The sequence below is a fragment of the Notechis scutatus genome, chromosome 3, assembly GCF_049901735.1.
Source record: "Notechis scutatus isolate UNSWTSFEM ecotype Mainland chromosome 3, rNotScu1.2, whole genome shotgun sequence".
NCBI classification, from domain to species: domain Eukaryota; kingdom Metazoa; phylum Chordata; class Lepidosauria; order Squamata; family Elapidae; genus Notechis; species Notechis scutatus.
Genome location: NC_142011.1, coordinates 73,902,370 through 73,915,557, shown reverse-complemented (window position 1 = coordinate 73,915,557; position 13,188 = coordinate 73,902,370). Strand labels below are relative to the sequence as shown.

Below are 13,188 nucleotides of genomic sequence, written 5' to 3'. Positions count from 1 at the left end.
TTCCAGGCTAACCTCGTGGGCTGGTTCTAAGCATTCCATGGGCCAGATCGCCCCCCCAGGCCTTGAGTTTGACACCACTGCCATAGAGTATAGATAAACTCTGGAATTCACTTCCACATGATGTAGTGATGGGCATCACTTCTGACAGCTTTAGTTGTGTAGACAGATTGATTAAAGGATGAACTATGGCTCCTAATCATATTGAAGTTATATTGCCTTCAGAATCAAACAGCCTGGCCTTGAACCGTAATGATTAAGAAGATCATTTGGAGAGAGCTTTTTCCCATATGACACCTTTGGTAGGCAGATTGAACTGAAGTGGGCTTTTGATCTTGACTAGCATCTTCCTTCTTAGTAAATTTCTTCACGTTTTCCCTCGCCTCACATAAAGATGTTTTTATTCACTTTTATCCTCAGGTATGATCAGTAAGGTCATGGTAAACAGGTAGTGTTCCATTAATGGTCAGGAACTGGTAACTAGGAAGAGGGTTGCTCCCTTCTGTTCTTTCCAGCAGTGTAAACATTATACCTGTACAATAGTTTGCTATTAGCATTTATAAAAGAAAGCCTAGCCTAGGTTTTCAATAATTTGTGCATGTTTGAGTGAATGGTATACAATTCATTAAGTTGGTGGAAACTATATCTAGGCAGGCAGCAAGTGATGTCATATTATCTGCCATTGTATAGGAATTCCTGAGTGGTAGAAAAGCTAATTTGGTTTGAGGAGTTAAGCTCTCTCCTATGAACTGCGCTTTATTTTCAAATAAAGGGGTTGAATTCCAGGTCTGATTAGAAGTTATCCAGATTAGAAGCTAGTCTAGTGAAGAGAAGGACCAGGGGAGGCATGATAGCAGTGTTCCAATATTTGAGGGGCTGCCACAGAGAAGAAGGGGATGAAGCTATTTTCCAAAGCACCTGAAGGCTAGACAAGGAATAATGGATGGAAACTGATCAAGGAGAGATTCAACCTGGAAATAAGGAGAAATTTTCTGACAGTGAGAGCAATCAACCAATGGAACAGCTTGCCTTCAATCGTTGTGGGAACTTCATCACTGGAAGCTTTCAAGAAGAGACTGGACTGTCATCGGTCAAAAATGGTGTAGGGTCTGCTTGGGTGGGTAGGGGCTGGACTAGATGACCTACAAGATCACTTCCATCTCTGTTAATCTGTATCAGTATCTACCAAAGCTAGAAGTCTTGTGTCACAGATGAGTTAGGTCTGTAGATCTTTGTACGTGTCCAATTTTTCTCTTGGATTTTATTGATATTTTGTTGATCTTGAAAAGAGAGCGAAGTGTTAACCTTGATGGCTTCTAGGAAAAAATAATATTTTTTTCAGGTGGCTTCAAAGAAGCAGAACCAAACTGTCAATGCCCCTTTTTCCATGATTAATTTAAAAATGAAACACTTCTGTGGAGAGGTGGAGACGTGCATGTATGTTGACCAGTTGCCCCACAGTTGCCTCACAGAAGAATCTGCAGCCTCAGATTAGCTGGGTATCATCTTCACAATCTTTTTATTTTTATTTTTCATATGTTCATTCAGTTTGCAGTTGCAGTATATCAACAGCCAGGATTATTTTTATTTTCTCACATGCTCAAAGATAACTTATAGCCTTTACCAACCATAAGGCCACTGACTCCTGTGCCCTTGTTTTTCTGAAGTGCATTATTACTTTCCAGTACAAATACTCAGTGCCTGACCTTGCTTCTTTCCAAGAATCAAACATGAACAAGCTCGTGGTTAGACGGCAACATGATCAGTCTTTCACTCGGTTTCCAAGACTGTTCCTCATTATGCTTTCAGAACAGCATTACTGCTCTGCTGTAATGCCTAGTTTAAACTCCCAGAATTCTTAATTTAGTTTGGCAAAGCAGCCTTTACCAAAATCTATTTCCACAAATCCATAACATATCCTTTGGCTCTCTGATTCTCCTCCTTTGAACTCCATACAGGTTGTTCACCTTCCATGCGGGTGTGGAATGATGAAACTCCATCTGGAAAGCACTACCTGACTCTGTGGTCTCTTCCCCAAACCCCCAAAATTTTAACCTTAGATTGTCTAACATTGACCTCACCCCATTCCTAAGAGGTCTGTAAGGGGTGTGCATAAGAGCACCAATGTGCCTACCTGTCCTAATGTCCCCTTTTATTTGTACCCATTTCATGTACTCATAATCATGTTCCTAATTATATCTGTTTTCTGAAACATGCTTGACAAAACAAACAAATAAATAAAATAAATAAATAAAATGTGAACTGCTGACTTTGAGCTCAATGGTAACAGTCAACCAAGAAATTCAGGAGATTATAACAACCATTTTCATAGTGCCTAAGCTGATACATATCTTCTTTAAAAAAAAACAGCTTTCTATTTCAGCAACACTTCCTTCCAGTCTTTCTTTGACAAACACTAATGTTTCCATTTTCTTCTTTCTCTAAAACTTTGAATTAGGATGATTAAGACCATAGATGTTAGTACACCGAAGAAGCAATTTTTGTCTTTTGCAATAAGTTTTTTCAATGTAAAGAATGAAACCTTGAGTGCTTGTTTGTCTTATTCTTTCCTGATTTAGAGTAGCTAAATGTGGAATCACAGTAGATAAATATCCTGTATTTTAACTTGTTAGGTAGGCCATTAAATTCTGAGAAGGAAGTAAGTAAAAGGATATTGGGTGAAGCATTCCTCCCCCCCCCTCCAATTCATGCAGAAAACCAGAGCCAGCAAAGCACACTAAATCAATATTTGGTATAATTACTGTAATCTGGCAGTTTCAGATTCAAATGCAAACAACAGGATAAAGAAAGTAACATAAAACAGTTGCTATAGCACCCGTGTTTAATCACCAGGCATAACACGGCAAACTAAATTATGTGCTTAAAGTTTAATTTATCTCGTGTAGGCTACCTGTGGGATTATTGTGAAACCAAGAATAAACTTCCTGTAATTCTTTTGCCTTTGCCATTGTTTTTATAAAGGGAACAGTTTATTCTTTCTTTTTTGCCTCTCACCATCAGAGTGTTTTTTTTTTTGTTTATTAAAACTAAATACCCTGATAGGATGTAATCTAATTTCAAAAGCATAGGATTAAAACAGCAGAAAAAAAATGATGACTCAGTCCATTGAGATGATTACCATATTATGATATGCTAGTATCTCCTTGCTTGGCTTGATATCTAAAAGGGGTATTGCTTTAATCTCTCTCTCTCTCTCTCTCTCTCTCTCTCTCTCTCTCTCTCTCTCTCTCTCCCCCTCCCTCCCTCCCTCCCTCCCTCCCCTCCGCACCTTTATCATTGTGGAGAATAGAAAATAGCAATATAGATACTTGGGTTTTGGTTTTAAATGTGCTACATATGGACATCAGAGAGCTTACACCCAGTCATTGTAGTTGTTTTAAAGGTTAGCTATAAATTATTGCTACTATTGTTAGTCTTTTGTTTTCACAATTTACAGCTAACAAACTAAGCTGGGAATAGCTAATAGCCAATGCAGGAGTATTTATATTAAACACAATAGCCTCATCAAATTAAAGTGGACCTTTCCTAGCCTAACCCCTATTAGACCGAAGAGATGTTGACTCTCATATTTTCTATCCAGCACGTTGATAAATTGTAGATGACTGAAAGTATATTTCAGTTTAGCTGGGTTCTAAGCTTGGGCAGAGCCACTCCCAATTCTGAATAAAAACATGATCTTAACATCTGTGCTATTGTGGATCCCTTTAAGAGATGCAGTGGCTCAGTGGCTAAGACACTGAGCTTGTCGATCAGAAAGGTCGGCAGTTTGGCGGTTCGAATCCGTAGCACTGTGTAATGGAGTGAGATCCCATTACTTGTCCCAGCTTCTGCCAACCTGGGAGCAGTTCAAAAGCATGTAAAAATGCAAGTAGAAAAATAGGGATCACTTTGGTGGGAAGGTAACAGTGTTCCGTGTGCCTTTGGCATTTAGTCATGCCGGCCACATGACCACGGAAACATCTTCGGACAGTGCTGGTTCTTCGGCTTTGTAATGGAGATGAGCACTGCCCCCTAGAGCCAGGAACGACTAGCAAGTATGTGCAAGGGGAACCTTTACCTTTACCTTAATTTTCTATTTTTAAACAAACTATATTCTCATACTCTGCTGGTATGTTCATTTCAGATATCTTGCAAATTACAACAGCTTAACAGACAAGCATCTTGCAGGCTATTTCAGCAACACCAGGATAAGACGCCATCTGCGAAGGTCAGGACTGGTAGGTATGCAAATACTTCTTAGTTTCTCTAGATTTATCTCGCCAGCTTTCACTTAAGGAGTTTAAGAAGGCAGACATGATTCCCTCCATTCTTACACCTTGTGAATGAAGTTGGTTAGACTAAAAGAAAGTGAGTGGCTCTGCATTACCCAAAGGGCTAGCCATATAATAATTTGAACTAAAGTCCTTTGTACAAAACTATAAATAGGCAATGACTGAAGATTTTTCCTATTTTCCTTGTTTCATGCCTCTTCTCTTAAACTTATTAAAATAGGCTTGTTATTTTAATCAAATCTAGCCAAAACAGACCCTGAGGCCTTGTCTGTATTGAAAATGCATGCCAATGCAGTTTTATTACAGTTGTCATAAATCATTGTGACAGCACCCAAAGTTACCAATTAAGGTGACAGCATAATATAGTAACCAATATAGATAAAGTCTGTAGCCCTAAGTTCATTTTCTAAGGAGTGTCCAGCTGAATTTTGTGGGACTTACTTCTGAGTAAGCCCATAAGATCGTGCTGTATGGGAATTCTCATGTATTTTCACAAAGGTATGTATGTATACTATATACCTGAGCTGTAAGGTGAGTCATCACATAGTATTATCTGAGATAGTGGGAACCTGAAAAAGCCTAAGAAAGAGTTGAAGTGGGCAAGTAAATGTGTTCAACTGATTATTTGCAAGGTTATTTTAATAGGAGGTAAATTATGAGTAACTATGGAAGCAGAAGAGAAACCTAGAGATTCTATCTCTGGTATTGCTCTTATCTGTTATTTATATTGGAATATTACAACTACAATGATTTCAATGTTCCCAAGAACAATCCCCACCTCTGAGAAAACAGTCTGATATTATATTGGGCTCTGATATCACATTTCATTTTGGGATACAGTCTGTTTCCTCACATAATAGCTTGTATCCATAGATGTCTGTTATAAGCCACAGTGGCATCAAATGACAAATATGTACATCATGTCATTGTACCATTGATGACACTTCCATAATTTCCATCAGTTACATCATGTCATGAATGTGATACAAGTATGTAAGTCACATTATTTATACCAAAAATATACATGTGTCATCAAGTCCCTGCCCCTTCCCTTATTCCTGTGAAGGAAGGAAGTAACAAACACCTTGAAATCTCATCTGACCAAAAACAGTTATCTAACCTGCCTCTGGCCATCTTTAAAACACACATACTGTACTGCCATTGGCAGATGCTGTCTTTTGTGTCAAAATGGAGGATAAGTGGGACATCTACCATTAAAAAGCAGAGATGTCAGATCCAACTATCATGGTAGCCATGTACCATGGAACAGGAACAACTAATAGAAATAATGACTACTCCAATATTGTATATTTGCTTTTGCTTAATTTATTTAATAAAACAGAACACAGAGAAAAGACAGAGAAAAAATTCAATAAAACAAAAGCAAAAACAATGCAAGATAAATTGTATATATAAGAGTTTCTCATGCATTCATATGAAATTCTCTATGTAATCATTTCAGTAGAATTGCTTTACAATTCATTGTAATCGTCCATGCGTAATCTATGACTGTAGGCAATTCATTCATAGGGTGAAAGTAATATCAACTTCAATCCACTGAATAATTGGGGCTATAAATTTATCTTTCTAACGTTGATGAACTGATCTCTTGGCATTAATAAGAGAATCCATTTCTGCTGTCCAGCTGTCAATTTCCATGTTGCAAATATGTAGTTCAAAGGTACATACAAAAATATTAAACTGTATTTCAAAAATAAATTAATGCTTGTAAATTACGTCTTCCCAAAACAGAGTAACATTAGGACACGGTAAAATATGTCCTTTAATGAAGTCGCAGTAACAACATGATAATTTACTCACACTCCAATATTAGACCTGTTGAATTTAATGAGTAGGATTAGTGAACTAAGGTCTATGCATTTAATATTGGGTGAAGGTGGGGAGTACAGATGAATTAGAGAATGTCTCAGAAAAGTAGAATCACCTCAATCTCTTGTACGTGCTCCTTGACACGCAGAGCTTAGTCTGCAGACATAAAAGCCAAATAGCTTGGCTTTTTTTTTTGTCTCTGACCAATTGTGCTATTTTACAAATGTCTTTCTCCTTCAAATCTGTGAGAGGAAAAATACCTAAAACAGCCCAAGAAGAATGGAAAAATGGCTTTCAGTTCAGCAGATCCAAAATCTAATCACCTAAACTTTCAATAGTGTATGTCTGCCTTTCCAGCATGATGAAATGGTAGCCACAAACTTGGCTGACTTTATTGATTTATTTCTTTTATATCTTGCCTTTTCTTTAAAGAACTCACTCTCATTTTTATCTTCGAAATAAGCTATACTGGGAGATACATTAGACAGAGTGTGTGTTAAGGTCAGTGTCATTCAATGAGCTTCAAGATTGAGTGGAGACTTGAACCTACATATTTGGGTCCCAGTTCAACTATTCTAGCCATTACTACCCCATTGGTAAATTGGACAAATTCATGGGAGATACTCCAATCACGAGGCTGTTTGTGTTCCTTTCAATACCAGTGACAAAATGCCTGTCAACAACTGGTTGCTGAGGAACATAAATGAGAAGATGCTATTTGCACGCCTGTCCTGCTTGTGGCTTCCAGAAGAATCTGGTCAACTACTTTGAGATTAGAATGCTGGATTAGTTAAATGGTTGGTTTGATCTGTTTTTAGGATATTCCTCCCCTACCAACCAAATCTACTTCCTACCGGTAGAGGGCACTTTCACACCATCCTAATCCACTCAGTTGCTTGTCTGAAAGAGCTAGGATTGCTTCTCAGTACATTATACCTTTAGACCATGACTCCCAGTGGACGTTAAACAGTTAATGAATGTGTTGCTGCACATCCTAGAACGCCTGTGTTTCATTACATGCCTAATAGTGCAGGAAGAAATACAGAAATAGATCCATCTGGAATATCCATCCTTTTGTACTGTCTTGCCCTTATGTTATAATCCTCTACTTATTGGAAGGATTTGGGGTTTCTTTTGCTTTATATTGCCATTTCTGCTTGTTCATAAAGTTAAGTGATCCTAACCTTCCCTGGGAAAAAAAGCCCAAATCACAATCAGTTAGAATTTTAGTTGAAGAATTGTGCTCTGCTCATCTGTGTCAGTAATGCAACGTTTGGTCAAGACTGTGCATGCTTGTAGATATGGAGCTAACTTATTTGGTATCTTGAAATAATGTACTGTATTTCTCCTCCATTCCCTTACTGATCCGCTATGCTTACCGTGAGCAGATCATACTTTCCAAAATCAGAAAAGAAGGACTCTTTTTTACTCTTTGTCTCCCATTTATTCAAGAAAGCCTATAAAATGGGGACATGAAGCATTTAACAGGAGAATTCTGTGCATGTTTATGCACATACATAGATACATGTGACTGTATTTAGTTTGGGGGCGAACAGCAGTAGGCAAAGAACAAAAAGAAGCACGAACTAGAAATGCAAGGAAACAAAAGATATGAGACAGGGGTGGGATTCAAAATTTTAACAACTGGTTCTGTGGGCATGGCTAAGTTGGTGGATGTGGCTTGGTGGTCATGTTATTGGCTGAGCGTGGCCTGCTCAATATCACTCACATCGAGGCACGCATCTCCTCACCTGGCCTCTCATGATTGTGGGGATGCTGCAACAGTCGTAAGTGTGAAAAAAGGTTATAAGTCACTTTTTTCAGTGCCGTTGTAACTTTGAATGGTCACTTCACACAAGCAAAGTACCAGCAAAGGAAGGGAAAAAAACTCCAGAGAAGCTCCTGAGACAGGAACTCTAGTCCTGCCAAGAATGTAATAAGGGTTAATGGAAAGGCAGTTTCTGTAATCAACACCAGAATGTTTCCTTCCTGCCTTCCTTACAGGTATAGGTCAGTAATTTCTTCTAACAACTGGTTCTTCGAACTGCTTAGAATGTTAACAACCGGTTCTAGCGAATAGGTGTGAACTGGTAGAATCCCACCCCTGGTATGAGATAAGAAAAAGAATAAACCCAATTTAGGCCAACATAACTGACTATGCTCTCTGTATCTTTCTGAATCTATAAAACGCCTTGCTTCCAGCCCATTTATGCACCGCTTCATATCTTGCCTTTTGTATTTAAATTCCTTACTGTCTCATTTTGAGAATCTCACCAATTTGATCCAATCATGGCTTTCTTGGTTTTCTTTTTGACCCATTGTGTCTTAAAAGATTTGTTTGCAATTTGATGGTCATTCACTCTATAATTAAGCTACCTAAATTGTTTTGTAGTGGTCACTCACTTGTATACTTGATCAACATTTGTCCAGTACCCATTTTTCTTGATGCTTTTTTTGGTTTACCTATAGAGGAGAACATTCGTAGCTCAGAGTTGAACTCAGGATCCTTGGTATTCTCTGAACTTGGTTGTTGTCTTGCAGATGTTTCATTACCATACTAGGTAACATCATCAGTGCTAGAAGGGAGTTTGTTCTTCTGTTTGTATACAGGTATACAGTTTGCCCTGTCAGTGTTGGTGGCCTTTTTGTTTTATTACTCGCCACTCATGTTCCTACTATATTCAATTTATATTTCAATATGTTTTTCTGACAATCCAACTCTAACTGCCATATAACAAAGTAGGCACAAGCATATTCTTCTACACAGCTGTTTTTACTTCCTTTAACATTATTTCCTTATTGCCCATTGCCTTCTATGAATATTAAACATCTTCAGATTTTTCTGTCCATCTTCTCAGGTTAAAATAGATATGCGGTTATCTTTGATGACCTTTAATGAGTTTCTGCTGACCAGGAGAGAACAATAAGGATTTAAGGATTCATTTATAGATAATAGATGAGATATGGGAATAAGAGATCATTTGTTGTATTTTTAGAGAAGGTAATAAGTTACTTAAATTGATTATACTTGTGATGAAAGGGGAAGACATTTCTTTATATATTTCTTTGCTTTTTCTTTGCTATATTATTTTTTTCTTTCTTTTCTATTTTTCTTCTCTGCATTTTTCTTTTGTTTTACTTTGTATTAGCTTTTTTTTAAAAAAATTGTAATGTTTAATAAAATTACTAATAAAAAAGAAAAGTACATGTATCTCCCCTATCAGTATACCTGCACCATCACTACTAGTATTTCTTTTAATTTATTGATTAGTACATTAAAAAAATCAAAGGGACTTGTCTCATTCTCTTTCAGCATTGAAGTGCTTGCAAGCATTTAATTTTTCTTCAAGTTTTCTCTACTTACCATCATATCTATTTTTTTTTCAAATTCAGTATATAAAGTTATTATTTGAAAAGCATTTCATTTCACTAAAGCTTATTCATTTTATCACATTTCTTCATCCCTTTCTTCATATAGAGACCCATTCAAATTTGTCCATATATTTTCCACATCATTAATTCCATTATGGTACACATTTTTTGTGTTATTTAGCTAAAAGTTGCAATCATTTACTTCATGTCCTGTCTCAATTACAAATACAGGTAGTCCAGAGGTGATATTCAGCAGGTTCTAACCAGTTCTGGAGAATCGGTAGCAGACATTTTGAGTAGTTCGGAGAACCGGCAAATACTACCTCTGACTGGAGATTTTACAGTATCCTTCCCCTGCCATGCCCACCAAACCACACCCACGGAACCAGTAGTAAAAATGTTTGAATCCCACCACTGAGGGAGTCCTTGACATATGACCATAATGGAGTGTGCCCATTATGGTCTTATGACAGTCATAATTGAGTAATCACATGAATGATGTGATTTTATAAACTTTTTTGCAGTGGTAATTAAACAAAGGGCGTGGTCATAGTGAACTCATTGTTTGCTATTGGATTTTTTGCCAAAAACTGGAAGGTTTTCAGCAAAAACATTGTAAATTGTGATCATGTGACTGTGGGACACTTCAAATGGCTGTTGGGTAGGCCCAGCTCTCAGAACTTTGTAACCAGGTTACAAGTGCCTTCGTTTGTGTGTGTGTGTGTGTGTGTGTGTGTGTGTATCCATTGTAACTTTGAATGGTTACTTAGTAACCAACCATAAGTTGAGGACTATCTGTACTCTGGTCTTCCATGTACATTCATGTCCGCAAGCAATATCATTCTAACATTATCGAAACCATTCCACATACAGTATATTTAATGCATTAATACTATTTCTTTTATGGCCATTTTCAATTTCAATTCAATTTAATTGATAATCTATCTTACGATATTTTTCACTTTCTGCAGTCAGTTTACTTTTATTTTTAAAGCTAGCAGAAAGTGCCCTGTCCCACTTTTAGAACCTTCTAGCACCTTCTGGTCTTCAGCAGTTCCCTCAGCTTTTCATTATAAATAGGCAAAACGGTCATGTTTTAGATATATTAATTTGTTTGCCATGCACATGCATGAATAGAGCCTGCTAACAGCTGTTTGAAAGAAATGCATCATTTCCAATGCAGATGCTCACCAAACAGTCTTCGTTCTCATTCATTCTTGGTCACTGAAACACTTCTATAATGTCTTATCTAGTTGCCATTATCCACTCACTTCACTTAACAGAATATTTTTCTTTCTTTCTGGATTGCATTCATTCAAAATATTGCATAGTGTTTTCCCAAAAGCTCATGTTTGCTCTTCTAGTAAGTCCATTTACTGGAGTCAGTGAAATATGTATGATTTAGTTTAGTTTGTGCTGCAAATGCTGTCCCTTTTTAACATCAAATCATTTTCTTTTAATGACCCCATAATCCCTTGTGGGGTGGAGTCTGGGCAGCTGAGTATTTACTGACCAGATGCCCTTCCTTTCACCAATGTGGAGTTATATTCAGCAGATATATTCTCAACATGCCCAGAGTGAGAAATATCTGCCTCTACCTAGGATCAAACTCACAGCTTCCTGATTGTCAGGTGAGAGCTACATCTCTAGGTTAGTATGAAGGGTAACCAAAGCCTAGGTTTACTCCATGTATGCTCACTCTGTTCTGTGCAAGTTAGGATCTAAAACTTAGAGGTGCTTTGCAAACCAAGATATTGCTGCCTATATCCCACCAACTCAGGCATCATGTGGTGTGTTGACTGGCATCCAAGATGGATATTTACTTAGAAGTAGTATGTCCTGCAGAGTTGAATGATATTTGCTATTTAGTATATGTGTCTGGGGTTGTAATTTAATCTAGTGGGATTTCCATGCAGATTATATGTTTTGTACTGAAGTGCTTTACACAAAGGCAATCTTAAATTTCAAAGGGGAGGGGCAGTTTTCTAGTGTATTAAAACAACTATGGAACTTTTTGTGGGTGTCGGTTTGTTGTATAAGAAACAGGAAAAAATATAAAATGAGAATCCAATAGATAATGTTGGTAATATAGAACAGTATGCTTGGTCAAAAGGCATTTGAATAGAAGCCATTTAGAGGAGAATCATGCCACCAAATGAGCCACTTAGCATTTTCAAGTGACATTTGAAGCTAAATAAGCTTGTTCTATGCTCAAGATGTCTAACACACTGAGAATGACTGATGAAGAAGTATTAATGGAATTTGAAGCTTTGTTCCATCTTAATAAACCTGGCTCACTATCAATAATATAGCAGCAACCTATTTTAATGCTATGGGAGACCTTTTGGTGACATGGATTGATTAGGTTCTACGTAGACTTGCTATCTTGGCACAAAGCTCAGGCTTTTAGCATAGTTATATTAAATCATTTCTACCCATGAATGGCACCAACTAGAAAGCTTAATATTAAGCTATTTCTTACTAGGCTGCTGTTCCATACTTTTTTCAGGCATGATTTGTTCTCGAGTGGCTTCATAAATCTGCTATGTCAGGGCATGTTTCCAGTTGATAATTGGAAGGCTACTCTTCAATGCTTGAAAGGATGTGTGTTTTGAAAAGGATACCAAAATTGAACTCCAGCAATTTAGCATTTGGATTTTGAAATCCTCCTTTCACTTATAATAACTAATATAGTTATAAGAAGTGTATGGATCACAAAGAAGTGTATGGATCACTTCTTGGGCTCATGTTAACCACTGAGCTGTGGTGGTGCAGTGGCTAGAATGCAGTATTGCTGGCTAATTCTGCTGACTGTCAGCAGTTCGATCCTGACAGGCTCAAGGTTGACTTAGCCTGTTGATTTTTCTGAGATTGATAAAATGAGGATCCAGATTGTGGGGGTAATGTGCCGACTTTGTAAATCGCTTAGAGAGGACTATAAAGCACTGGGAAGCAGTATTTAAGTCTAAGTTCTATTGCTGATACTATTTAAATCCAGAAAGCCAGTTCAACTCCCTATAGCACAGACTTGGGGGAGGGAAAAGGAGGGTGTTGGGAAGAGGAAGGGTATTCCCATCCACTACATGCATCGGCATTGCCCACTAAAAAGTCGATTAGTTTATCCCTCTGGGTATATATGTGGTCTGTGATGAAAAAAAAAAAGTCCACCCTTGCTGTAATGCAAGCAAAACTTTATGTCAGAAGAACCTAGCCTGTCTCCCTAATGCATATATAACCAGATCCTGGTTATGTAGAACATCACATTTTTTGCTGGAGAGAAATAGAGTAATCTTTTCTTATCTCAATCTCCATGCCCTGAGAGAAGATTAAGATTATGATGAAAATATTTTAGTTTATGGTGAGAAGCTGTATAAATGTCTTACATCCTCTTTCCCTAACACACCCTGTCTGCATATTTTGTTTTGTTCATGGCAGATCTCAAGAACTGGAAAGATAATATCAGACAAGGAATACCGGTTAAATGCCATGAAGAAGGATCATCAGAAGTATATACGGGAATGCTTGGCTCAGGCTATTTTCCACAAAGCTCTTGATATGGAAGTATGGTTATATTATGGCTACTCTTCACAAAAGTAATATTCATATATTCAGGATATTTGAGAATGTCTACAGGTGTAAATGTCTTTAAGCTCAGTGGAAGATCTATGCCACTGATGAGTAACCATCAGTACATTAT

At 37.5% G+C, this 13,188-nt stretch overlaps 1 protein-coding gene across 1 annotated transcript in view; it reads left to right on the top strand.

Moving 5' to 3' along the window:
* ERICH3 (glutamate rich 3) overlaps positions 1-13,188 on the top strand; it is a 71,604-nt gene that overhangs the window by 6,071 nt on the left and 52,345 nt on the right. Inside the window, 2 exon segments of the mRNA XM_087960478.1 lie at positions 4,142-4,235; positions 12,927-13,052. Coding sequence (XP_087816604.1) covers positions 4,142-4,235; positions 12,927-13,052 — 220 coding nt within the window.